Source organism: Salminus brasiliensis, chromosome 1 (assembly GCF_030463535.1).
Source record: "Salminus brasiliensis chromosome 1, fSalBra1.hap2, whole genome shotgun sequence".
NCBI lineage: Eukaryota > Metazoa > Chordata > Actinopteri > Characiformes > Bryconidae > Salminus > Salminus brasiliensis.
This window is the reverse complement of record NC_132878.1, coordinates 3,033,905-3,060,707: the sequence shown is the minus strand read 5'-3', so window position 1 is coordinate 3,060,707 and position 26,803 is coordinate 3,033,905. Positions and strand designations below refer to the sequence as shown.

Genomic DNA, 26,803 nt, shown 5'->3' with positions numbered 1-26,803 from the left:
CCAACACCCAGTTTCGGCCCGGCGTTCCGAGAGCGGGCCGGAAAACCGGAAAAAAAAGAGAACACTGACTGATCAGGACTGGAAGACCCTCTGTGTGAGACTCAGTGTTTGAGAAAAGTGCTGACTGACTGAGTTCTCTACTGACGGACCAAGAAGAACCAAGAAGATCAAATAAATTCAGGAATTTCAGTTAAAAACAGACTAAAAGTCGCTTAAAACAGAAACAGATCAGTTAAAAAAAACAGGGTTCTTCGGTTCTACAGAGCTCTGACAGCTTGAGGAACCAGTTAGATGTTAAACTTCTAAGGTTCTTTGTCTGGTTAAACTGTTCCTTATATACAGGAGAACCCTGTTCTTTGTAGAACTTTTTAAAAACAGACTAAAAGTGATTTGAAACAGAGCTAAAAAAACTGGGTTCTTTGGTTCTCCAGAGCTCTGACAGCTCGAGGAACCAGTTTCGAAGTGTTCATCTGGTTAAAATCTGGTTAAAAAAGAAAACACTGCAGTAATTTCAGTTAAAAACAGACTAAAAGTGATTTAAAATAGAAGGTGTATAATAGGTGTCTTTAAAAAAACAGGGTTCTAAAGGGGTTCTTCGGTTCTATACAGCTCTGACAACTCAAAGAACCAGTTAGATGCTTAAATGGTTCTTCATCAAGGGGTTCCTCATATACAAGGAAAACCTGTTGTTAATGATTATTTGTAGAACCTTTTTAAAAGTGTTCTATGTAGCACCAAATGGGTTCCACTTTTCTAGAACCCTATAACAATCTTGTAGTGTAGTACTTAAAAACAGGTCTGTGACTCAATACGCAATAGCATGGAACCCTTTTATTAGACCAACGTTCAGAACTGAAAAAATGTATAATACATTTCTAGTTAAAAACAGACTAAAAGCGATGTAAAATAGAAACAGATCACTCTTAAAGAAAACAGGGTTCTTTGGTTCTCCAGAGCTCTGACAGCTCAAGGAACCAGTTAGATGTTAAAATGATTCTTTGTCTGGTTAAAGTTTTCCTTATTTACAGGAAACCCCTGTTCTTTGTGGAACCTTTTGAAAACAGACTAAAAGAGACTTAAAATAGAACTAGACCACTATTTTAAAACAGGTTCTTCGGTTCTCCAGAGCTCTGACAGCTCGAGGAACCAGTTTAGAAGTGTTCATCTGGTTAAAATCTGTTTAAAAAAGAAAACACTGCAGTAATTTCAGTTAAAAAAAACTGACTAAAAGTGATTTAAAATAGAAATAGATTACTTAAAAAAAAAGGGTTCTTCGGTTCTGACAACTTAAAGAACCAGTTGGATGCTTAAATGGTTCTTCGTCAAGGGGTTCCTCATATACAGGGAAAACCTGTTGTTATTTGTTATTTATTGAGCCTTTTTGAAAGTGTTCTATGTAGCACTGGAATGGGTTCCACTTTTCAAGAACCCCTTTTGCTTCCAGATCTGTGACTGGTAGTCATAGCGTGGAACCCTTTTTGTTAGACGCGCCGTTTTAAATTTCTGTTAAAAACAGACTAAAAGTAGTTTAAAATAAAAACAGATCACTCTTGGTTCTGCAGAGCTCTGACAGCTAAAACAACAGTTCAGAAGATGAAACCGTTCTTCGTCTGGTTAAACTGTTCTTTATACTCAAGAAAACCTCATTCTTAATGGAACCTTTTAAAAAACGGGTTCTACTATTGAACACCCCGGTTAGTTTACCCGGTCCCAGAATCTCGAGAACAGGCCGGAAAATTTTCTGATCAGGACTTGAAGACTGAGAAACGTGCTGCCTGACATTTCCTACCATTCAGAGTTCTGTACAGACGGACCGTTCAGAACCAGATCCGGAAAAGATCAAATAACTGCAGGAGTTTTAGTTAAAAACAGACTAAAAGTTGTTTAAAATAGAAACATCGGTTCTTTGGTTCTACAGAGCTCTGACAACTCAGAACCAGTTGGATGCTTCAAACGTTCCTCATATACCAGAAAATCTTGTGCTTTATGGAACCTTCAAAAAAGGTTGAACGCCCAGTTTTAGTCCTGAGGTTCTGAGAACAGGCTGGAAAACTGGGAAAAAGGAAACACAGACTTTATCACCGACTTATCAGGACTTCAAGACTCTCTGTGTAAAAACGCAGTGCTGACTGATGTTGCCCACCATTCAGAGTTCTTTACAGACGGACGTTTAGAACCAGACTAAATAAATTCAGAATTTTAGTTAAAAACCGTCCTCAGTGCAGCTACAGCTACTCGTACAGCTAAAAAATACTAAACTATTTACATATATACATACACTGACCAAACAGGGTTCTAGATCACTCTCGAAAAACAGGGTTCATTGGTTCTATATAGCGCCATGACAACTCAAAGAACCAGCTGGGTGCTGTAATGGTTCTTAGTCTGGTTAGTATATTCTTTATGTTTAAGAAAACCATGTTATTAATGGTACCTTTAAAAACAGGGTTCCGCTATTTCACATGTAGTTTAAGCCCCGGAGATCCGAGAGTGGGTCAGAGAACCGGATAAACAAACTAAAAGTGATTTAAAATAGAAATAGATAACTTTTAAAAAGCAGCGTTTTTTGGGTTCTTCATCTGGTTAATGGGTTCCTCATATACAAAGAAAACTTCTAGTTAAAGGTTATTTAAAGAACCAAAATGGGTTCCAAAATGGGTTCCACTATTCAACAAGCCCAGGTACCTGTTTTGCTCATAGTGTAGTGGTACTTAAAAACAGTTCTGTGACTCGTAGCAATAGTGGAACCCTTTTTGTGGCTATGCAGAGGCAAGGTTCTTACAAAAACCCACATACACAAAGAAATTTTCCTTGTAAGGAACCATTAAAAAGACAAAGAACTACTGAAGCAATCAAATGGTTCCCTACGTTGTCATGGTTCTATACAGAACCAGTACCTTCATAAAGAACCCTTGACCAAATGCTTTTAAGGGCGTATGTACATTCTTACAGAAAAAAATGGTTCTATATAGTACTAAAACTTGTAGCAATAATGGAACACTTTATGGTGCTACACAGAACCATGTTTAGGCGGTTCAGTACAGAACCATATAGCAGACATTTACTAATCATAGACAAGAACATTTAACCAGACAAAGAACCATTTTCTTTCAGAAGTCATGGTTCTATAGAGAAACACTGACAAAAATGACTTATGGAACTTAAAAAAGGTTCTGCGAGTGGTAGAACCCTGAATAGTAGAACCCTTTTTGTTGATATGTAGATACAAGAAAATATCCTTGTAATGAATCATTTAACCAGACTAAGAACCAGTGAAGCAGTTGAATCAAACGGTTCTTTTATGGTTCTGTACAGAACCAGTGCCTTCATAAAGAACCCTTGAACAGACCCTTATTTTAAGGGTGTATATGCATTCTTACAGAATATGGTTCTACAGACAACTAAAATGTCTAACTAAAACCCAGTAATAGTGGAACACTTTATTGTGTTATACAGAACCATGTCTTGAAGGTTCCCTAAAGAACCATATAGCAGACATTTACTAATCATAGACAAGAAATGTTTAACCAGGCAAAGAACCATTTGGTTCAAAGAACATCATGGTTCTATACAGGACCATATACTGATCTGCTCAGTAAATCACTGATATTAGAATAATCACTAATAATAACACTCCTACAGAAAGTGGTGGTGGAGGTTCTCCATCACTGTGTTCATCATTAGAACATCTCCAAAGTTCTCCTCTCTCATGGAGTCTAGTATTATTTAGAGTTCTCCTCAGATCAACACCTGGTTTGGTGGTAAATCAGGGCTTAATGATGGTAAATCAGGTGAGCTGCTGCTGCTGCTGCTGCTGATGGAGTTGAACACATCCTCCACGCTGTGCTGGCTGGACTGGGGGGCGTCCAGGAGAACCCTGGAGGAACCGAGCTCTGTTCTTCAGACTAGCTCACCGACAAGATCTCACTACTTTCTTTCTTCAGAATGAGAAGCTCTAGTTTCTCCTTTTTACTGGATTCATGTTCAGCTGCTTTATCTGTTCTGGTCAGATCTGGAGCTTCTGCAGTAAAAACTATATATATATATATCTATATATATTTATATATAATGACCCATAGCATTTCTATTGGTCAGTTCATCATAAAAGTCAGACACAATATAAAGAACAACGATCAGATTTACATTATGCCAAAAAGTGAAAAAAGGCCAAAATGGAGATACAGGGTTTTTTGCAGACAGTGGAGATTATCAGGCTACTCCCATACTGACCCATGAGCTTAAGGACAGCTTCAGGATTGCAGACGTCCAGCCTGCTTGTTATTTCAGTTTCTCTGAGTGTGTTTACACACAGATTCCTGCTCGGGGTCAGTGGGAACACACACATGGGGTGAAGAATAAATAAGGCCGAGCGGAGGGAAGGTGGGGGAAGGTGGGGGAAGGTGAAGGAGCTGAGAGAAGAAGAGACGGGTTAAGGGGTTTTCACTGCATTGCCCAGAAGAAGTGTTTCACTCATTTCCTCCCTTCTTATTGGCTATTTGTGACTTTCTTGGCCGTGGGCGTGGTCCCGGACCCACCCTTCAGTTTTCTGCCCATGTGCATTTCCCTGCCTCATCATAATTGCAGGAAAAGCTGAGGGAAGAAGTTGCCCTTTGCTCTGATCTGGGGTCAGATCTCTCCAGCCGTGAGGCCTTCCCCTCAACAATCCTTATGAGGGAAACCAGAGAAGGCCCCAGAACTGACCCCAGAGCAGCAGAGCAGCAGAGCCGCAGGCCGGTGGGATTGTGTAAGAGCCTTTTGTTTTAGATCCTGTTTACCCACACGTTGTGCTCGGCCTGGCAGCCGCCGAAGCTTGGCAGTCTGTGTGTGCTTCGGTTTTTTTACCGTTAGGAGAAGCAAGTACCGAGAAAACGCTTCTTTTTATAGAGGCGTATTTGTAGCTGCCTGTGGGTTCGGCTGCTACAGTAAGTACAGTCCATCACAGGAGTGTGACTGAGCTGAGCTACTCAAGGTATACGAAGACTTTCCTCACATTCTAGCTGTCTATCTGTCTATACACCAATCAGCCATAACATTAGGACCTATGGTATCTACGACGGCTCCTGTCAAGGGGCGGATATATTAGGCAGCACGGACTGGCTTAGAACATCTCCAAGCCATCAGGCAGGTCTTGTGGGCAGTTCCCGGTATGCAGGGGTCAGTACCTACCAAAAGTGTACCAGCGACAGGGTCATGGGCACTCAAGTCTCAGTGATGCTCATACAGGCGTCCAGAGACCACAGAGACCATGGGATCCCTTCAGAGGTCCTGTGGAGTCCATGCCTCGAATGGTCAGATCTGTTCTGGGGGCACGAGAGGGACCTGCTCAATATTAGGCAGGTGGTGCTAATGTTATGGCTGATTGCTGTTCGTAAATGAGCTGCCCTGTGTGATATCAGTCCAGGAGCAGTCCAGGCTGAAATGCTCCCTATAACTTTGGCACGAGTGGGCGGGGCTAAACTGCTGTAGGGTGAATTGGCAGATAAGTATGTTGGTTTTTGTGACATTGCGGAAATAGTGAATCTACCTGTTGTGGACTGTATGGGGCGAGACGTAAATGGCAGGTTTTGAGACGTGTGAGGACTAATGAATTAGGACATGGAGGTTTTCCATGATGATGGGCCCTTTAAATGACTGGCTGTTGAGATATTGAGTTCATTAAACCAGTAACAGTCTCCTGTCCTGTTTAATTAGTAGGAGGCGCTCAATAGGATCTCAGGTTTGAAAGCCTTCTGCTAATTTGAAGGGTTTCTTGGAGAGCAGAGACTTAAAATCTGTGCCTTCACTGAAAGTTCTCTTCACAGTTTCCACAGCGAGGCCTGTGGTTTGAAGTTCAAATTTCTCTCCAAATGTGTCATTTATTCTCATTGGACAGCTTCAGTGTGGGTTTTCCTGCGGGGCCGGTGCCTCTCGGCCCCTGAGCTGACTAACACAAATTCCGCTTACGCTAATGACTGTTCTCCAGAGAGGCTCTGTAAGCGACATTAGCAGCAGGATATGAGTACATGCTGGGGAAAGGGAACGGCACGATTTCTTGTGTGGCTCTGTCTGAATGCAGCGGGTGGTCCATGTTTCAATCCACAGCTGCAGTCTACATAGATTCTGTGTAAACTCTGCGTAGACTCTGTGCAGACTCTACATAGACTCTGTAAAGACTGTGTACTTCGTTTGTATTCTGTCTATACTTTAAATGGACTGCTTAGACTCTACATAGACTCTGTGTAGACTTTAAAGAGACTGTGTAGACTCTTATACACTATGTAGACTTTACATTTACTCTGTAGACTCTACATAGTGTGTAGACTTTCATAGACTCTATGTAGACCCTACATTGACTCTGTGTTGACTTTAGATAGACTGTGTAGACTCTACATTGACTCTGGTTTGACTTTAGATAGACTGTGTAGACTCTACATTGACTCTGTGTAGACTTTAAACCGATTGTGTAGACTCGTATAGACTCTATATTGACTCTAGACTCTACATTGACTTTGTAGACTTTAAACAGACGGTGTAGACTCTCATTCACTATGTAGACTTTACATTTACTCTATAGACTCTATATAGTGTGTAGACTCTCATAGACTATGTAGACTCTACATTGACTCTGTGTAGACTCTCATACACACTATGTAGACTTTACATTTACTCTGTAGACTCTACATAGTGTGTAGACTTATATAGACTCTATGTAGACTCTACATTGACTCTGTGTTGACTTTAGATAGACTGCGTAGACTCTACATTGACTCTGTGTTGACTTTAGATAGACTGCGTAGACTCTACATTGACTCTGGTTTGACTTTAGATAGACTGTGTAGACTCTACATTGACTCTGTGTTGACTTTAGATAGACTGCGTAGACTCTACATTGACTCTGTTGACTTTAGATAGACTGCGTAGACTCTACATTGACTCTGTGTTGACTTTAGATAGACTGCGTAGACTCTACATTGACTCTGGTTTGACTTTAGATAGACTGTGTAGACTCTACATTGACTCTGTGTAGACTTTAAACAGGTTGTGTAGACTCGTATAGACTCTACATTGACTCTGTAGACTTTAAACAGACGGTGTAGACTCTCATTCACTATGTAGACTTTACATTTACTCTATAGACTCTATATAGTGTGTAGACTCTCATAGACTCTATGTAGACTCTACATTGACTCTGTGTAGACTCTCATACACACTATGTAGACTTTACATTTACTCTATAGACTCTTATATAGTGTGTAGACTCTCAGACTCTATGTAGACTCTACATTGACTCTGTGTAGGCTCTACATTGACTCTGTGTAGACTTTAAACAGACTGTGTAGACTCTCATAGACTCTATGTAGGCATAGACACTACACACACAGTCTAAAAAGTTTAATATATTTGGTCTAACTTTAAATAGACTGTGTGGACTCTGTGTATATGTCAAACAGACCATGTAGACTCTATGTAGACTCAGTATAGTCTGTACAAGCCCTGTGTAAACTCTGTTTGTGACTCCGAGTAGACTATGTATGTCATATCTAGTTTTTGTACTCTGTGTAGACTCTGTGTAGACTGTGTTGCCTCTGTGTAGACTCAGTAGACTTTATGTAGACTCTATATAGACTATGAGTAGACTATATGTCTTCTTATATCTTCTATAAAGACTATGTGCAAACTGTCTATAGACTATATAGATGTGTATAGACTGTGTTGCCTCTGTTTATATGATCAATGTGGACTGTGTGTGTTGTCTGTTCTGTGTAGACTGTGTAAACTCAGTGTATACTCTATGTGCAATGTGTAGATTGTCTGAAGACTCACTGCAGACTGTGTATACTCTATGTACACTTTGTGTAGCCTGAGTAGGCTCTGTGTAGCCTATATATATGTTCTGTAGACTCTAAGTAGGATGTATAGATTGCCTGTAGACTCTGTAGACCTGGTGTGGACTGTGCAGACTCTATATTATGTGTAGACTCTGTGTAAACTGCTTGTAGACTCTGTGTGGACTCCTAGAATACTATAGTCATGTGTAGACTGTGTGTAGAGTCTGTGTAGTACCTGTGTAGACTCAGTATAGACGCAATGCTGGGTCTGGCTGTATGGTTGAGTTCCCAGATCTTGTCTGTCTGGCTAAACAAAATGAGGAACCCCGTGATGCACATATGCTGAGTAACTGGCAGTCTGTCAACTGACATCAGAAGGATCAGCGATGTGTTACACAGTTGATGTCTGTGTGTTCTGATTCATAATTATATATTAAAATATGTTAAGCGTTCAAAAAAAACAAAATGTGGGAAAATTGGCTGAAATAAAATTGGCTCGATTAATGCCAGTTCTGTGTGTGTGTGTGTGTGCAGCTCAAGTCCTTTCAGAAATGCTTTTTATTGTTGATTCTGAAAAAATTAGAATTCTTGAGATTAGTAGTTTGAGTTTATTGGTTGGTCTGAGGGTTTTAAACACTATTGGCTTGTCTACACTGTTAAAAAAATAAAGTCCTGCCAATTTAAAACTGATTACAGATTATTTTTGAGTATTTTTGGAGTTAACTTAATTTAGTTCATTAAAAACCTTTTCCTAACTCAAAATCAAAATCATCATTAAACGAGCTGCAGCTAAAACTGATTAAATACTGTGTAAGACGATGTTTAGTCTGTGGCCCCGCCCCCTCAATCTGTTTACTGTTTATTCCTGTCTGCAGGTTAGAACCTCCTCCTATCACATGCCTTCCTATTCTCACACATCCTGACCATGGATGGCTGTTGGTGTCTTTTGATGAGCAGGCAGTTAGACAGTCACTCCACTCTAGAGCTTTGAAGCTGTGCACATTTCTGAGTCTGAGAAAGACGGGAAGGTAAATTTACTAAGAGTTGGGTTTCTATGTGGTGTAATTTCACAGCTCTAGACCAGCCCTGTGGTCTAACTGCTGCTCTGAATCAAGTGTGAGGAGGTCATCACTTCAAATCCCACCAAGGCCTTAGCGCTTCACTGTCAAAAGCCTCCCAGTCTGGAGAGGTCATGTGATAGGGGGAGTTCTAACCTGCAGATGGGAATAAACTGTAAACAGATTGAGGGGGTGGAGCCTAATTATGGAAATTAGCTTAAATTCATACTTCAGGTAATTGGCTTTTACTACAGTAACACTTCAAACACTGAGCAACATCTAGAAGCTCCTGCAGTGGAGCTTCATAGTCCATCCAGCTTCATTCAGCAGAGAAGATCTACAGCGATCTACAGTAAACCAGTCCAGGGGCTGAACCCTGAGCACAACCCCATCTACCCAAACCCAGAAAAGAGACTCAGGAGATAAAAGCTAATGACTAAAATGTAACTGAGGAGAAGGTAGACTAGCATTAGCATTTGAGAAGCACAACCCCATCTCAAGTGTGTGTTGAGTAAATGGAACGGGGGAAAGTGAACTGGTACTACACCCCTGTGGCGAATTCTTTACGCCTGACAAAGGAATCTGGATCTTGTTAAAGCATTATCACTCATATATTCGAGGAGGAAGGTGCCAGAAAAATGCCAGCGGTTCCACCTCGCGTTTAGACCTAAGAGGAACAACTTGCTTTTGGGAACGTATTAGTTATTAGCTACTGCGTCCTATTAGCTTTGACTTGCTATTAGCAACATTAGCAACAACTGCAGATGTGTGTGTGTAAGATCTGTGGTAAATCTGGTGGAATTGTTCCAGATATGTAATGAATTATCATTCCTTCAGCCTCACAGTGTATCTGGAACCTGTTAGAACATTAGCATCACAGTCATCACATATTCAAAAGGCGCCAGGTTCACCAGCTCCTCTGGAGAGCTGAAGTAGCACTAGAATTTACAATGTTCAAACCCTTTGGTCAGTATGTGGTCAGGATTTGGACAGCATGTAAGATGTATATTAGTGTTTAGGCAGTATATGGTCAGTATTTGTGCAGCATGTAGGCAGTATATGGGCAGTATATGATCAGTATGTAGGCAGTATATGGGCAGTATGTGGGCAGTATATGCACAGTATGTAAGCACTGTATGATAAGTATGGGGGCAGTATATGATCAGTATGTGGGCGGTATTTGACTAGTATATGGGCAGTATCTGGACAGTATGTAAGCAGTAAATGGTCAGTATGTAGGCAATATATGGGCAGTATATGATCAGTATGTGGGCAGTGTATGATCAGTATGTGGGCAGTATATGATCAGTATGTGGGCAGTATATGATCAGTATGTGGGCAGTATATGATCAGTATGTGGGCAGTGTATGTGCAGTATGTGGGCAGTGTATGATCAGTATTTGGGCATTAATGGCAGTATTTGTGCAGTATGTGGACAGTATATTGGCAGTATATGGGCAGTTCATGATCAGTATGTAGGCAGTATATGATCAGTATTTGGGCATTAATGGCAGTATTTGTGCAGTATGTGGGCAGTGTATGATCAGTATGTGGGCAGTATATGATCAGTATATGGGCAGTATATGATCAGTATGTAGGCAGTATATGATCAGTATTTGGGCATTAATGGCAGTATTTGTGCAGTATGTGGGCAGTGTATGATCAGTATGTGGGCAGTATATGATCAGTATATGGGCAGTATATGATCAGTATGTAGGCAGTATATGATCAGTATTTGGGCATTAATGGCAGTATTTGTGCAGTATGTGGGCAGTGTATGATCAGTATGTGGGCAGTATATGATCAGTATATGGGCAGTATATGATCAGTATGTAGGCAGTATATGATCAGTATTTGGGCATTAATGGCAGTATTTGTGCAGTATGTGGGCAGTGTATGATCAGTATGTGGGCAGTATATGATCAGTATATGGGCAGTATATGATCAGTATGTAGGCAGTATATGATCAGTATTTGGGCATTAATGGCAGTATTTGTGCAGTATGTGGGCAGTGTATGATCAGTATGTGGACAGTATATGATCAGTATATGGGCAGTTCATGATCAGTATGTAGGCAGTATATGATCAGTATTTGGGCATTAATGGCAGCATTTGTGCAGTATGTGGGCAGTGTATGATCAGTATGTGGGCAGTATATGATCAGTATGTAGGCAGTATATGATCAGTATGTAGGCAGTATATGATCAGTATTTGGGCATTAATGGCAGTATTTGTGCAGTATGTGGACAGTATATGATCAGTATGTAGGCAGTATATGATCAGTATTTGGGCATTAATGGCAGTATTTGTGCAGTATGTGGACAGTATATGATCAGTATGTAAGCAGTATATGATCAGTATGTGGGCAAACATGATTCATCCAAACACCCACAGAACATATCTGGAGCTGTGATTGGTCAGGATGTTCACAGTAATAAAACGCTGATTGGTTAGAGAGTGTGTTTGCATATTGCTGCTTTAATGCTGCAAAACAGATTTGATATTAGAAATGATACAGTGTTCAGCTCTGCAGGGATTTCTGATTCTGAATCTGGAATTTTGAGGCAGTCTCCACCTCGAGAGGACAACCAGGTCATTCTCTCTCTCTCTCTCTCTCTCTCTCTCTCTCTCTCTCTCTCTCTGTCAGTTCAATGAAAGGCCTGTTCTGCTGTGTGTAAACTGTGGTTTGAGTCCAGTCAGCTTCCAGTCACAGGACAGCCATTCATTCTGTCCTGCAGCAGGAGAGCTCACAGCCTGTTAACGCTACTCAGCTTTACTGAAGCTTTTCCTTAAATCATGCATTATTATTATTCAGTATGAACTATTTATCTACTATGAACTGTTCACTAACCACTATGCAGTATATGTATATATATATATATATATATATATATATATATATATATATATATATATATAAAGTAACTGCTATGAATTGTTTAATATCTACTATGAATTATTAAATACGAACAATCCAATCCTTTCATTCCTTTTACATATCATAACTGGCAATCTATAGATTTAAAATATATAACATATGTCACAATATTTGGAACCCCTTTATATTAAACATATATTTGTCACAGGAAATATCTGTGACATATATGTCAACTAATTTGTGTATTAAAGTGTATTTTTTCAAATATGGGACATATATTTTTAGCTAAATATTCACATATATACAAACACACTCATGTATCACATATGTTTAAGAATATATGATGGAAAATTGTCAATCTCATACAAATCTTACTCCCAGTCTCTGAAAGGGGCAACTACTAAATACTTTTGTGATGAGCTGAGGGGATTGTGGTGATCGGCCTGACACTCTTATGGCTAAATGCAATCAAATTCTCACAGCAATGCTCCCAAATCCTTTTTCCCTGGACAGTAGAGACAATTACTCCAACAAAAGCATTAAAAAACAATAATTATGCAGGTGTCCCTATACTTTTGTCCATATTGTGTATGTATACGATATATATGTACATATATTTTGAAATACGCCCAATTCTTTATGATATATGTGCACATATGGTTGTGTATCAGATTTCTGGGGGCATTTCTTTCTTCTTTGCTTAGCTGTGAGTTCAAATGCAGGCTAATTATAATGTGAGGGCTGGTAAGTACAGGTTTACACATCACTTAACCAAAACAGGCTGCACCGCCCAAACTCCGGCTGTCAGGTAGAGTTCATTATTTAGTAAATATGAGCAGGTGAATTTGCTAAACCCCCAGAACCCACACAGAGATCACAAAGAGGACAAACACATCATCTGATGTTTTCATGGCTAATATGCTAAGATTATTTGTTATTTTATATAATAACATTATAATATGATTCTTGCTAATATTAATTTAAAATTATTTACGAATAAAACCCAATAAAAGTCTGTTTAACTCCTCAGATGCAGCTCAGAGACCGTCTAGACTAGAGGTCACTAATAGACGGACCACAATCCGGGTCCCTGTCCTATCTGAGCCTGGACCTGTAACTTTTCTAGCCTTTACGGTACATGCCGCTACCCGATTCGCGTCCCCTGCATAATGCACGTGCAGTGCCAGTTAGTCAGGGGATGCAAATCGGGTAGCGACAGTGCAGAGTCCGCAATGGTGGTGGTGTTCCTTCGCCTGCTAACTCAACCTCCCTAGTCCTTGCTGACTGGCAGGCTGATGCCTATAGCACAGCAAATGGGTAGCTAGCCTTGACTGCTTGATTATTGACTGCCTCAAAACGAAAGCCAGCGTCATCCTGAGCTTAACTTATATACTATACACCATACAGCTCTAACCGTTAGTGGAGCAGGAGTGTGAGGGGTCTGGCTGGCTAGCTAACGTAAGCTAATCTGTACTGAACCCCCCTCCTGGCTAACAGGCCACGACTGCCATGTTCGAAAAAGGCAAGCTAACGTTAGCTCTGTATTGTCCCAACCCATGTCTGAGTCCCATCGGCACAGCTCAGGCAGGGGACACGAATCAGTGACGGTACAGGTTTAGCGGCCCAGGGCATTGACAGACTACAGATTACAGGTGACGCAACTCGGCCAATCAGATCGGTGCATCGGTGCACTCCACTCAAAGGTGTGAAAAGTATTGACATTCATTCCTCAGGTAGAAGTGAGTGGAGATACGAGGGTTTAAAAGACTTCTATAGAAGCTGAAGTATCAACTGAAGCTTTTTACTCCAGTAAAAGTGTAAAAGTACTGGTTTCAGAACGACTTCAAGTAGAAAAGTAAAAGTAATGGAAGGAAAACAAAGACTGAAAGCTTAGGCCGCACCACAGGGGTCTATAGTGCACTACACCCCCCCCTCCCCAAAACCCAATTTCTTTAAAAGCCATAATGAGGAGAATGATCTATTAAAATGTTGATGTTAAAAATGTTGGGCTGCACTAGGCTCCTGTTTCAGCTGCAGATCTGCCCATTGAAAATGAAGCATTTCAGTAATATCAGCTCTATTAAAGGAGCGTCTCTGTGCTCTACTGAGCATTAACATGAGCTTCATGGAGGAAAATATGAGGAGTCGTTGTCTAGAAGTTCTGTAAAGCTGCAGAAAGTCAGACTTCAGAGGCGTGTGATCAATAAGCTTTATTGGAATGTAAATGTGGGGCTCAGTCGGGACGTTTCACTGCAGCTCTCTTGAGTCTCTGCCACGGACACAGTCTTCATACTAGACTACAGACGTCTGCTGTGAGCTGCTGGAGAGTGACGGGACGGGTGCAGGTGTGATGATCTCTTATAAACCAATAGGGAGTCAGAATGGTGTGTGTTTATACTTCTCATCCAATCAGGATCAGACTCTCACTTTCCGGATGGAGAGATTTATCTGGAGAGGGTTTTTATTGATGACGAGCCGGAATGAAAACTAAGGGAAATGAAATAGGAGGAACGAGGCTGTTTTTAAAATGTAAGGAGGAGAAAGTTCAGATAATTGGGGGAAAATGTAAGAAGTAGAAGAAAAAAGTCTGAAAAATAAATAATTACTGCAGTAAAGTTTAGAGAACCAGCATTTCTACTGAAGTAAGATACAGACGTATTTGTACTTCGTTATTTAACACCTCTAACACCCTTACAGATGTTTTTACGGAGTGGGACCCGTTACTGCTACTCAGAGCCAAACAGGTTTTAATAAAGTGGAAATATCATATTTGACGGATGGTCATAATTACAGTGCGGCTACAGCTGGCCGTGTGAATAGCTTGGAAATGTCATGTTAAATAACAAACCATTTTTTTACCTGCTGGAAAGATTTCAACCAGCAAAACATGAGCAGCAATGGTCAAGCATTATCTAATTAGTGCTGCTACAGTTATGGTTAGCATCCCTGTGGGTTCTCTGGTCCTGTATTCCCTGAATTCGCATCCTGTAAGGGTTCGCGTACTGATCTGGAATCAGATAAATAGATAGATAGAAGGAAATTTAGCAGCCAGTAGCAACTGCACAACACTGCAGCACAGTAATACAATACAAAAATGACCAAAATAACAATAAATAGAATAAATGTAAAACATCTGCCTTTGAAAGCAACCAGGGATGAAAGGCAGTGCAGTTGTAAAGAATAAGGACTGAAGCAGACAGATGATCATGCTGAATAAATATGTGTGTACACTGGTATTAAAGTAAGTGTCAGTAGTGTGCAGGAGTGCAGATGTACAGGATGTACAGTAAAGTGTAAATAGTGCAGATTAATCCTACGATTAAACATAAGAGACTCAGCCCTCATCCTCCCTCCTCACTGTTCCGGCCCCACTGGGAAGAGCTGAAGGGCCTGATGGCTCACAGCTCTGTGACAGCAGCCTGCCACTGAACTCCTTCCTTAAGTCCATGATAAATGATAGTGGTGGACCATCATCGTCCATGATGGAGAGCAGTTCCACTCCAACCACTGACCCAGCACGTCTGACCAGGCACTGGCAGCTTATTCTCTATGAAATAGCATGGTGCTAACTGTGCAGGCCTGAACCATCTCACACGGTACCCTCACGTTGCCTTGCTTATGTGGTTTGAGTGACAGGGAAAGAGACACGTTGAAGGACGGACACAATTATTAACAAATATGATGATTTGGGCCTGCAGTCAGCTAGGGTGACCAGATGTAGACAGACAGGACAGTGCAGCGCCGACACAGCACTGGGGAAGAGCTGCGGGGGTATGCAGCATGCTCTGACCTATGGCTATACACAGGTAGGCACTGGGTGGGGGCATCAGTGGAGATGTGAATGGGAGTGCGTCCGGCCGGGAAGTCTGAATTCTGTAAAATAGCCTGGAATTGTCTTTGATTTTACGCCAGTGTTCACTTCTACGATCGTCTCAGTCCCACCTCCTATATGTGCCTGCATCCACACAACTACTGGTCAAATGAGGGGGACAGAGAGAGATAGCAGGAGATAACGACTAACTGCAGTCTAAAAATATGCCTCAAAACCAATGTAAAAAAAAACAAACTTGTATCTCCAAATATGCAGCTTTACATGATATACATTACTTATAATAATTCATAATAAACCCCATGTGCTTTATAAAATCAGCAAGACCTTATTATATGTAGCAATAATATTCCCCTATATGTATTATAAAGATGTAGTGTAAGTATATATATACACACACACACACACATATATATATATATATATATATATATATATATATATATATATATATATATATATACATATATATATATATATGTTGCATATGTATTATTGTCATGGAAGTACTATATTATATATAATATAATATATATAATATAAAATCATAATAACAATAATAATATTAATAATAAACCATAATGTAATATTTTAATAAATCCCAATGATATAAGAACTACACTACATATAAGAACTTATATGTAGTGATAATATTCCCCTATTTGTATTATAAAGATGTGTTTATATATATATATATATATATATATATATATATATATATATATATACACACACACACACACATATATATATATATATATATATATATATATATGTTGCATATGTATTATTGTCATGGAAGTACTAATATAAAATAACAATAATAATAATAATAATAATAATAATAATAGTAAGTCATAATTGAATATTCCATATGGCTTTATATATGATATATAATAAAGATGTAAGTACTTGTAGTATATGTAGTAGTAATAGCCCCTCTGTACACGACTGGACGCATGTTTTAGAGGACGTGTGTTCGGTGGGGGTTCGGGCAAGTTCTCTATTAGACTTGCCTCTGTGGTTCTAGACACTGTGTGACTCACTGTAATCTACAAACATGGACTACAGCACGGAGCAGAGCTACAAACAACAGCAGCCATTTTGTAGCCTGACGCTAGCCTGTAGCCTCTAATGTAAAGCTAGCGTGGCTTCCCACAGTGAAACTGGTAAAACTACCGATCTAAACACTGGAAGGGTTAATGCCGACAAGACCAAGACCAAGACCAAGGCTCACCCTGACCAAATCATTCAAAGCTGAAGAGCTTATCTAGGCCCCATTTTAGTTTTCTACATGCCAACAGCCAACAGCCTAATCTGTGATAAGTCCAGCAGCGAATCGCCACAGTTCAGAGCATGGCCGGGCTGCATGAACGCGTCTCCCGGCCAAAAGAAATATATAAAGCGCGTGAGAGCTTAGCCGGGAGACGTCACGGCTGTAGGTATGTTTAGAAAGTGATCGAGGGCCCGGTGGCAAACGTCCAAAGCCCCTTTTCTATGAGAGGAAGTGTCGCAAGTAATAGCAGCACCAAGGCCTCAGGGTGTGGCGGCCTTCCTCTGAAACAAACAAACCATTTTTAACTTCCTGCGCAGGCCCACCTTCTCCAGAGCCCGAACGCCCGAGGGAGAGGAGACCCAGCAAAACGTAAAGACCATAAAGCCGCCCTTAATACTTCAGTTAAAGCCGGGGGGATGGATTCATCATGGCAGTTTACATTCATACAGGTTCTCTGAATCCATTAGCTGCATTTCTAATTTATTAATAAAATATTACACATATATAAAATGCATATACATTTGTATATAAATTACAATAAACATTCTGTATTTGTTATATATGTATATATGTCAGTACCTATATGTAATAATATGCCCCATATGTATTATAAATATGTAAGTAATGGTATTCATTAATGATAAATCCCACCTATATCTATATATATAATCTAAATGTTATATTCATATGCATTATATTTATGTAAGTAATTATACTTATATGTAGTAATATGCCCCATATGTACATATGTATAGTGTATCATTTTTTATTTTAATCTTTTATATTTAATAATAATAAATCCCATATGTAGGTACATATATGTAAGTCTCTTTATGTAATAATGACATATTCTGTTTGTATTATACCATACCTTTATATATATAATTATATATAAATACCTAAATGTAGCAATAATAGGCCCAATATTTATAATGACTATATACATACTTATAATTATTAAAATAACCCCCCTAATAAGAACTTATTACATGTAGTGATAATATCCCGCTATATGTATTATAAATATGTAAGTATACATATGTAATATGTTGCATATGTATGATTTACATAAAAATACTAATATGAAATAATAATAAATACCCATATGTATTCTGAATATGTACTAATATGTCATAATGGAATATTACATGTGGCTCATTTATTACATATTACATATGGATTTATATGTTATATATTATAAAGATGTAAGTACCTATATGTAGTAGTAATATGCCCCATAAATATATTTCATTATCTATATGTAATAATAAGCCCCATATGTATTATTTATATGTAAATATGTATTATTATTATTATTATTATTATGAACAACAACAATAATAATATGAATGTATTAGATGTATAAAAGTACTAATATGTAAAAAATATGTCCCATATGTATTATATATTATCTTTATGTACTAACATCCCATATGTTTTAGATATATATAAGTAAATCACATATGTAAGAATATTTGTCATAACAATATATATAGCGCATATATTATGTATTATACAGAACTTATATATTTTTATATATAAGTACCTAAATGTAGTAATAATATGCTCCATATGTATTATGAATATATGCATACCTATAATAATGATTAATAATAAATTGAAAATACCTTTTTTGTAAGACAATTCTATATTTTATATAAAGTATTTATATACATTTTAATGTATAAATGTAATTATCTATACTTTTGCCCCCTGTGTAATATGCATATGTAAGCACTTTCCTTTCTGCCTATCTGTAGTAATAACATTGGTCCTAAAAGATGATACAGTGTTTGTTTAAAGCACATCATTGTAAACCTGAAGCTGAACATGAAGAAGTAAGTGTGTGTGTGTGTGTGTGTGTGTGTGAGTGTGTGTGTGTGTAAGGTCTGTGGCTGATGTTTGGTTTTGGGTTACATTTGAGGAGGTAAACTGTGTTTTAGGGTGTGATTGGCTGTACGTGCTTCAGATCAGTGGAAATACTCAGAAAGCTCTCAGCGATGCCAGATGCCTGCCTAATTGTGCAGGTTTGGCAGCGTGTGTGTGACTCTGAGTGTGAGCTGAGGCTGTTGATACACAACACCGGCCTTTATTTCTCCTACCACTCCATTGAAACAGCGATAGAAGGCTTCAGTGAGGGAGTGTGTGAGCGCCGCTGATTGTAATTGCGCTGTAATAAAGAGGCCCAGATGTGAACAGCAGGAATACGGAGGCCTTCGCTTGCGTCTGTCTTTGTTTACCACATTAATATAGCTCAGATTCAGCGCTGCACTGGCTGCGGCTTCCTGTGTTTAAATCTACGCCAGACTGGGATGTGTTCAATCCGGCCTCTGACCCGCAGAGCTGCTGCTGTCCAGGGTGGGGCATACCAGTGCTGTATTGACTACTGCCCTGCAGAACAGTCCAGCTCTACACCAGCCTCCGCTGGTAGCTGGTTTCAGGGTGGTCTAAGCTGGTCTTTGATGGTCAAGGTGGTTGAAAAGCTGGTCGTCCAGATCAAACATACTCTTTACTGGTAAACTAGCTGGTTAAACCGGCTGACCAACTTAGCTCTTGATCAGCTCTTGGAGTGGTGGATTAGGTAATGCTGGTCATGCTGGTCAACCAGTTTGATAATGCTGTTTAAGATGGTAGACCAGCTTTGTCATACTGGTTGTGCTGGTCAATCAGCTAGGTGAAGCTGGTCATGCTGGTTAACCAGCATGGTGATGATGGTCATAGTGGTTTATAGCTTGGTCAGGTTCTTTAGTTGATGTTGTTTCCATATTAGAGACTTTTATTTCTTATTGTTTTCGACTATTTCATTATTTTAAGATTATTTCTGATTATTTTAAGATTATTTCTGATTATTTTAAGATTATTTCTCATTATTTTGCGATTGTTTCTCATTATTTTGATATTATTTTTTATTATTTTGGGATGATTTCTCATTATTTTGAGACAATTCTCTGATATCTTGAGATGATTTTTCATTATTTTGAGATGATTTTCTGATATCTTGAAATTATTTTTCATTATTCTGAAATTATTTTCTGATATTTTGAGATTATTTCTCATTATTCTGAGATGCTTTATGCTTTTGGAATGAATTTTATTTTAATGGGTGACGACGGGCTTCAATACAAACCATGATCAACCTTCAGTTAGTGTTTATCATTTGAAGCACTAAAGTAAATTATATCACATTCACTCAGTGTTGTGTAAATGTGTGCATTAGCGGTTGGTATTTGTGTGTCCAGAACTCTTTAAAGGACGGTTTAAGCAGGTTGGTTTAGCATAAGCTAAAGTATGTGGAAAGAAAAACAAACACCTATAAGCCTCTAACAGGGATCGTTCAGAGGCGGCCTGTGTTTCTAACTAAACCCCGGGCTGAATGGAGGAAGATTAGTGCTGGGAAGAAAACTCCAGCTCAGTCCAGCTTAAAGGATCTAAACTCAAAATGAAACATACAGGAAGACCACACACACACACACACACACACACTGTTGTATTGCTATCTTTATGGCAGTCAATATTATTATAAGCTTAAAGCTTCTGATAGTCATTTTAACAGAGCTGTGATCTGTGTGTTCTGTCCTGTCTGACAGAGGCTGAAACTCCACTGCTAATATTAAAAGCTAAATCTCAGCGCTGAAGATGTGTGACATCAGTAATGCATTTATAAAAATAACGGATTGAGTGAAAAGTTAGAAAACCTCCTCTTCTCTGCTCAGCTCCAGCCTTCACTCTCCTTAAAGCCTTTATTTTCTGGCAGGAGTTTTCAGTCTTTCAGCGATGTTGGATTACGGAGCAAAATTTGTGCTCAATCAGGAGTGACTGGGGGGCTGTTTGTGGTGGGATTGGATGTATGAAGAGCTTGGTTGTAGTGTGTGATGTTTGGGGGTGGTGCTGTGGTGTTTGGCTATGATGTATGGGGGTGGGCCTCTAGTGTGAAGGATGGGACAGTGGAATGGAGTTGATGATGAAATATATGTGCCCTCTTTCTGATTGGTTGGAAGAATCCCTGTCAATGAAGTCCCGCCCACCAAGGACAGTCAGTCGTACGTACGTTCAGGCAGCGGCCTGTAGCTAAAACTAGCTCATTACTTGAAGGACAAGGCAGTTTACTCTCATTTTTAACACACACACACTCACACACACACACACACACACACACACACACACACACAGGCCGAGTGCGCACCTCTAATACTCTATCATTTACTCTTCCCTTTTTCCTCCCTCTCCTCCTTCCTCTCCTCCTCCCCTCAGGCTGCTATTTCTGCCTCCCCCAGCTGCCGTGTGTACACACATCCTGTCCAGCCCTGCCATTTTGCTGGAGCTCACACACACACACACACACACACACACACACACACACAATTGTATTGCTATTTTTATGTGAGCTTTCCATTGAACTATGTATTACATATATAAATATGACAGTAGTGCCTACACCTAAACTTAACCCTCCCTTAACAGAGCACACACACACACACACACACACACACACACACACACTCAAAGATAAAAATACCTCACTGCAAGGCTGCCTCCTGAATCTGCACCCCAACACACTCTTACATTACACCTACAAACAAAAACACACAGCTTATCTCACAATAGCACGAGTGGTCATGCTTCATTTACAGTCCCCCTAAAACCACATTGACCTTTTTGACCTTAGTAAACATGATCAGTCATGCCATATTGTTTAAAAGACTTTTTTAATGTATTGTAATGATACTGCTGCGTCTAAATTGTGAGTATAGGCAGATTGACAGCCTATAGTCAGATCATCTATTCTTTAATAAATAGTCATTTTCATTATATCAATTTAAAAAAGTATCCAAATTCCTCTTATTAAATCAAGGATATTAAAAAAGAGTTTATCCAGCTTTTTTGGAGTAACTGTCTACTGTCCAGGGATGAAGGCTTTCTACTAGATTTTGGAGGAACATTGCTGTGAGGATTTGATTGCATGACCACCTCCCCACCTCATGACTCCCAACTTCCCAGCTAATCCCCAAAGTATTGGCTGGGGGACCATCTCATCATTCCAGAGAACACAGCTCTTTCACTGCTCCACAGCTCAATGCTGGGGGGCTTTATACCCCTCTAGTCCACACCTGGCATTAGGCGAAGAGAACATTCATGGTGGAGGGATACGTGCAGGGCGCCGTGAGGCAAAATAGTCCTAGAAGTTCAGATTTGCAACAATTTCATCATGATCAACATCCCATACAAAACTCAGAAGACCCCTCTTAGTTCACCGGTGGGTTTGGATAGTGAATAAAACGTCTAGATTTGTCTTGTAGTCATGCCGACGGTGCCTGGTTCCATTCACCACCACTGTAAAGCAATAAGTGGTAATAATATTTTCTTCACAGTGAACCAAAAATTTCAAACCACCACCCGTCTGAATGTGTTCATCTCAAACACTGATTTATGAAGGACTTTTGGAAAGTCAGTAGAATTCCCCTTTAAGCGGCTGCCTATAACAGCCTATAGCAGGAGCCTGATGCTGTTCACACAGCATTCCTGACCACAGGAATGTGAATGTGTGTGTGATGTGCCGTGTATATTTATAAGGCTAATCCTGATTTTCTCTCCTTAACCCAGTTCCTCATGTCTTGAAGACGTGTGCGGAGTTCATAGAGGAGCATGGCATTGTGGACGGGATCTACAGACTCTCAGGAATCACCTCCAATATTCAGCGTCTCAGGTAAGCAGTCGCATCAGGATCCATCGTGCTCTTTTAAAGCTGCCGCGTGAAGCACGGAGCAAACTGCTCAGATATGGTTTAATGAGCCTATTTACCACCCTGTTATGTTACAGCTTGTGGGGACACAGTCTTTTCCAAAGGTGTCATAAGTATTGACAGTCATTCCTCAGGTAGAAGTGAGTGGAGATACGAGGGTTTAAAAGACTTCTATAGAAGCTGAAGTATCAGCTGAAGCTTTTTACTCCAGTAAAAGTGTAAAAGTACTGGTTTCAGAACCACTTCAAGTAGAAAAGTAAAAGTAATGGAAGGAAAACAAAGACTGAAAGTGAAAATGAAGCATTTCAGTAATATCAGCTCTATTAAAGGAGCGTCTCTGTGCTCTACTGAGCATCAACATGAGCTTCATGGAGGAAAATATGAGGAGTTGTTGTCTAGAAGTTCTGTAAAGCTGCAGAAAGTCAGACTTCAGAGGCGTGTGATCAATAAGCTTTATTGGAATGTAAATGTGGGGCTCAGTCGGGACGTTTCACTGCAGCTCTCTTGAGTCTCTGCCACGGACACAGTCTTCATACTAGACTACAGACGTCTGCTGTGAGCTCGCTGGAGAGTGACGGGACGGGTGCAGGTGTGATGATCTCTTATAAACCAATAGGGAGTCAGAATGGTGTGTGTTTATACTTCTCATCCAATCAGGATCAGACTCACACTTTCCGGATGGAGAGATTTATCTGGAGAGGGTTTTTATTGATGACGAGCCGGAATGAAAACAAAGGGAAATGAAATAGGAGGAACGAGGCTGTTTTTAAAATGTAAGGAGGAGAAAGTTCAGATAATTGGGGGAAAATGTGAGAAGTAGAAGTAAAAAGTCTGAAAAATAAAGAATTACTGCAGTAAAGTTTAGAGAACCAGCATTTCTACTGAAGTAAGATACAGAAGTGTTTGTACTTCATTACTGGACACCGCTGGTCTTCTCGACCAAGATTGTAGCCGGTTAGCTTTTAGCTTTGCCCCGACTGGCTGTGCTGGGTTTGTTGTTCTAGTCTTACCAATAAAAAAGAATAATAATAATAAAAGGCCGGTGCTTTCCCTTCGGCTGTGAGTTTAGCTCCAGTTTGGTTCAGCTGACGTTGTCCAGTTAGTTTTCTAGGTAGCGGACGATAGAGAAAAGGTGGCTTTGGCTAGCGTCACCTTTTGGCCCAGCACTGACCCCCGTTTGCTTCCCTGGCTTTCACTTCTGCGGATACTGGCTCAGGAAAAGCTGCGGTCGTTACGAGGCCCCATAGCTGCCCTTTGAGTAGCAGACTAGCAGAGTCTGGAGGTGATGAGCTGCTCTCCAGTATCAACAACACCACCTTCTCCTGAAGTCTAGAGCTTTCTCAAGTGGGCGGGGTTTATGTAAATGTTCGGGGTGTAAATATAACCAGTCAAGTCTGGAGGGGGGTTGGAATTGGCCCGTTTTCCAGCTCTGGTTTGGTTCTTCAGCTGAACTCTCATTATTCAGCTATGTCATGATGAAGGAAGCTTAATGTTCTAGAGCAGCTTTAGTAAAGTCAGTAAACGGGTCGTGTTTAAGTTTAGGGATGAAGCATTGATGTAAATTTCTGATATTTGGGATTTCTTTTGGGTCACTAAGGGTCTTTTTTTAATTGAGTCAAACCATTCGGCAGAAAGTGAATTTTTAATAACACAATTTATCATGAAATTAAAGCCTGTCTGATCACATTGTGCCAACCATACAACTGTAAATTTAAGTCCAGCCCTGAAAACCCACTAGATCAGGTGTGTATGCAAGGCAGTGGCTCTTCAGGACTGGACAGGTGCGTGACACTAAGTACGGCAGTACTTAAATAAAGTGCAAAAAAGACCTGAATAAATTACCTAAGTACAGTAGTGAAGTACACCACTGGTCTCGTACTGTTTAGTAGTGTTGATTCCTTCTTTATTAAATATGATAATATGGCTCTGATATTGCATTCTGCCTGTAGGCTAATCTGGCTGCGTATGCTAATTTGACTCAGGTGAGCAGAAACGCACTTATTAGAATATTTAAATCATACAGATGTGGAGTGTTATTCAGTACCAGAGCTGGCCTCCTGCTCCCAGAAACACAGAGCCCCTATTTTCCACACATTTTAATCACAGTGTGATGAATGATGGTCTCTACTGTGTTTCCTTGAGTCACTTTTTGAGACTAACAAGGTTTCACGAGACCCCTGAGCACAAGCATCTTTGGAGGCCCCTCACATTCTGATAATAGTGCGAAAACTAGACCTAAACAGTAGCTTTAATAACCAGCTCATGTTTGGTTTTGTGTGCTTTAAATTGTGATGGAATAAAAATGAATTTAAATGAATTAATTAATGTAAATTAATTCTTAATTAATCATAACAACCATGACTTTTCACATCTTTTTAGTAATAGTGGCAGATTAAAATGCTGTAGATTGAATAGGTGGGTTTATAGCAGAGTCAGAACTGCTGTAGGCTCAATGGATGGGGCTAAACTGCAGTAGACAGAAGGGGTGGGGCTAAACTGCATTAGACATAAGGGGTGGGGCTAAACTGCTGTAGATTGAATAGGTGGGTTTATAGCGGAGTCTGAACTGCTGTAGGCTCAATGGGTGGGGCTAAACTGCAGTAGACAGAATGGGTGGGGCTAAACTGCAGTAGACATAAGGGGTGGGGCTAAACTGCTGTAGATTGAATAGGTGGGTTTATAGCGGAGTCTGAACTGCTGTAGGCTCAATGGGTGGGGCTAAACTGCAGTAGACAGAATGGGTGGGGCTAAACTGCTGTAGATTGAATAGGTGGGTTTATAGCGGAGTCTGAACTGCTGTAGGCTCAATGGGTGGGGCTAAACTGCAGTAGACAGAATGGGTGGGGCTAAACTGCAGTAGACAGAAGGGGTGGGGCTAAACTGCAGTAGACAGAAAGGGGTGGGGCTAAACTCCTGTAGATTGATTAGGCAGGGCTCAGCTGCTATAGACTAAACTGTAAGCTAATTGGGTGGGGCTACATTTTTGCAGACTACATGGGTGGGGTTATGGGTGACTGCTGTAGACTGTACACTTTCTGAGGTCTTGTGGAGGGACAAGGGGTTGCTACTCAATATTAGGCAGGTGGTATTAATGTTATGGCTGTTTTGGGTGTTTATAAAACTTATAAACATATATAACGATATATAATGATTAAATTAAACAGCGTTTTCAGAGATTTAGGGAGATTGTAGAGTTATGGGGATCGAACCCAGGTCTACCACGTAGAAGGTGGTGTTCTTACCCACCACCAGTTACAACTGTTACACACGTCTCAAAAAAGAGGGTTTTTATTGTTTTATATATAAATGATGTAAAGAAAGTTGATATTGTAATACTGACACTGTGGTGTTTGTGTGTGTGTGTAGACAGGAGTTTAGCTCTGAGCAATGTCCTGACCTCACTAAGGAAGTGTATCTTCAGGATATCCACTGTGTTGGCTCCTTATGTAAGCTCTACTTCAGGGAACTGCCCAACCCATTGCTGACCTACGAACTCTACAAGAAATTCACAGTGAGTAGCTTCGGACGGGGCTAAACTGCCATAGACTCAATGTGTGGGACTGAGGGGTGGGGCTAAACTGATGTAGACTGAAGGTGTGGGGCTAAACTTCTGTAGACTACGGGGTGGGGCTAAACTGCTAAAGACTAAACTGTAAGCTAAACAATTAGAGCTAAATGGGCAGGGCTAAATTGTTGTAAACTGAATGGGCGGAGTTATGGGTGACTGCTGTAAACTGTTAAAGACTGAAAGGGAGGTGCTAAACTGCTGTAGACTGTATAGGAGGGCCTAACCTGCTGTAGACGAAATGGGAGGGGTTAACCTGCTGTAGACTGAATGGGAGGGGCTAACCTGCTGTAGACTGAATGGGAGGGGCTAACCTGCGGTAGGCTGAATTGGAGGGCCTCAAACTGCTGTAGACTGAATGGGAGGGGTTAACTTGCTATAGACCGAATAGGAGGGGCTAAACGGATATAGGCTGAATAGGAGGGGTTAACTTGCTGTAGGCTGAATGGGTGGAGCTAAATGGATATAGGATGAATGGGCGGGGCTAAACTGCTATAGACTGAATGGGTGGGGCTAAACTGTTGTAGGCTGAATGGTCAGGACTAAGATAGTTCTCACTTGTAGAGAGAGTGTTCAGCGTAATGCTCGCTCTACCGTTTACTGACCCATTACTGTGCTACAAAGCTGTTGATCAAGTCTCTGTCCTCGT

The 26,803-nt window shown here is 40.3% G+C and overlaps 1 protein-coding gene across 1 annotated transcript in view; it reads left to right on the top strand.

The window, feature by feature from the left end:
- arhgap31 (Rho GTPase activating protein 31) overlaps positions 1 to 26,803 on the top strand; it is a 47,951-nt gene that overhangs the window by 849 nt on the left and 20,299 nt on the right. Inside the window, exons 2-3 of the mRNA XM_072692584.1 lie at positions 22,451 to 22,553; positions 25,956 to 26,100. Of these exons, the coding sequence (XP_072548685.1) occupies positions 22,451 to 22,553; positions 25,956 to 26,100 (248 nt within the window). The remainder of the gene's footprint in view (positions 1 to 22,450; positions 22,554 to 25,955; positions 26,101 to 26,803) is intronic.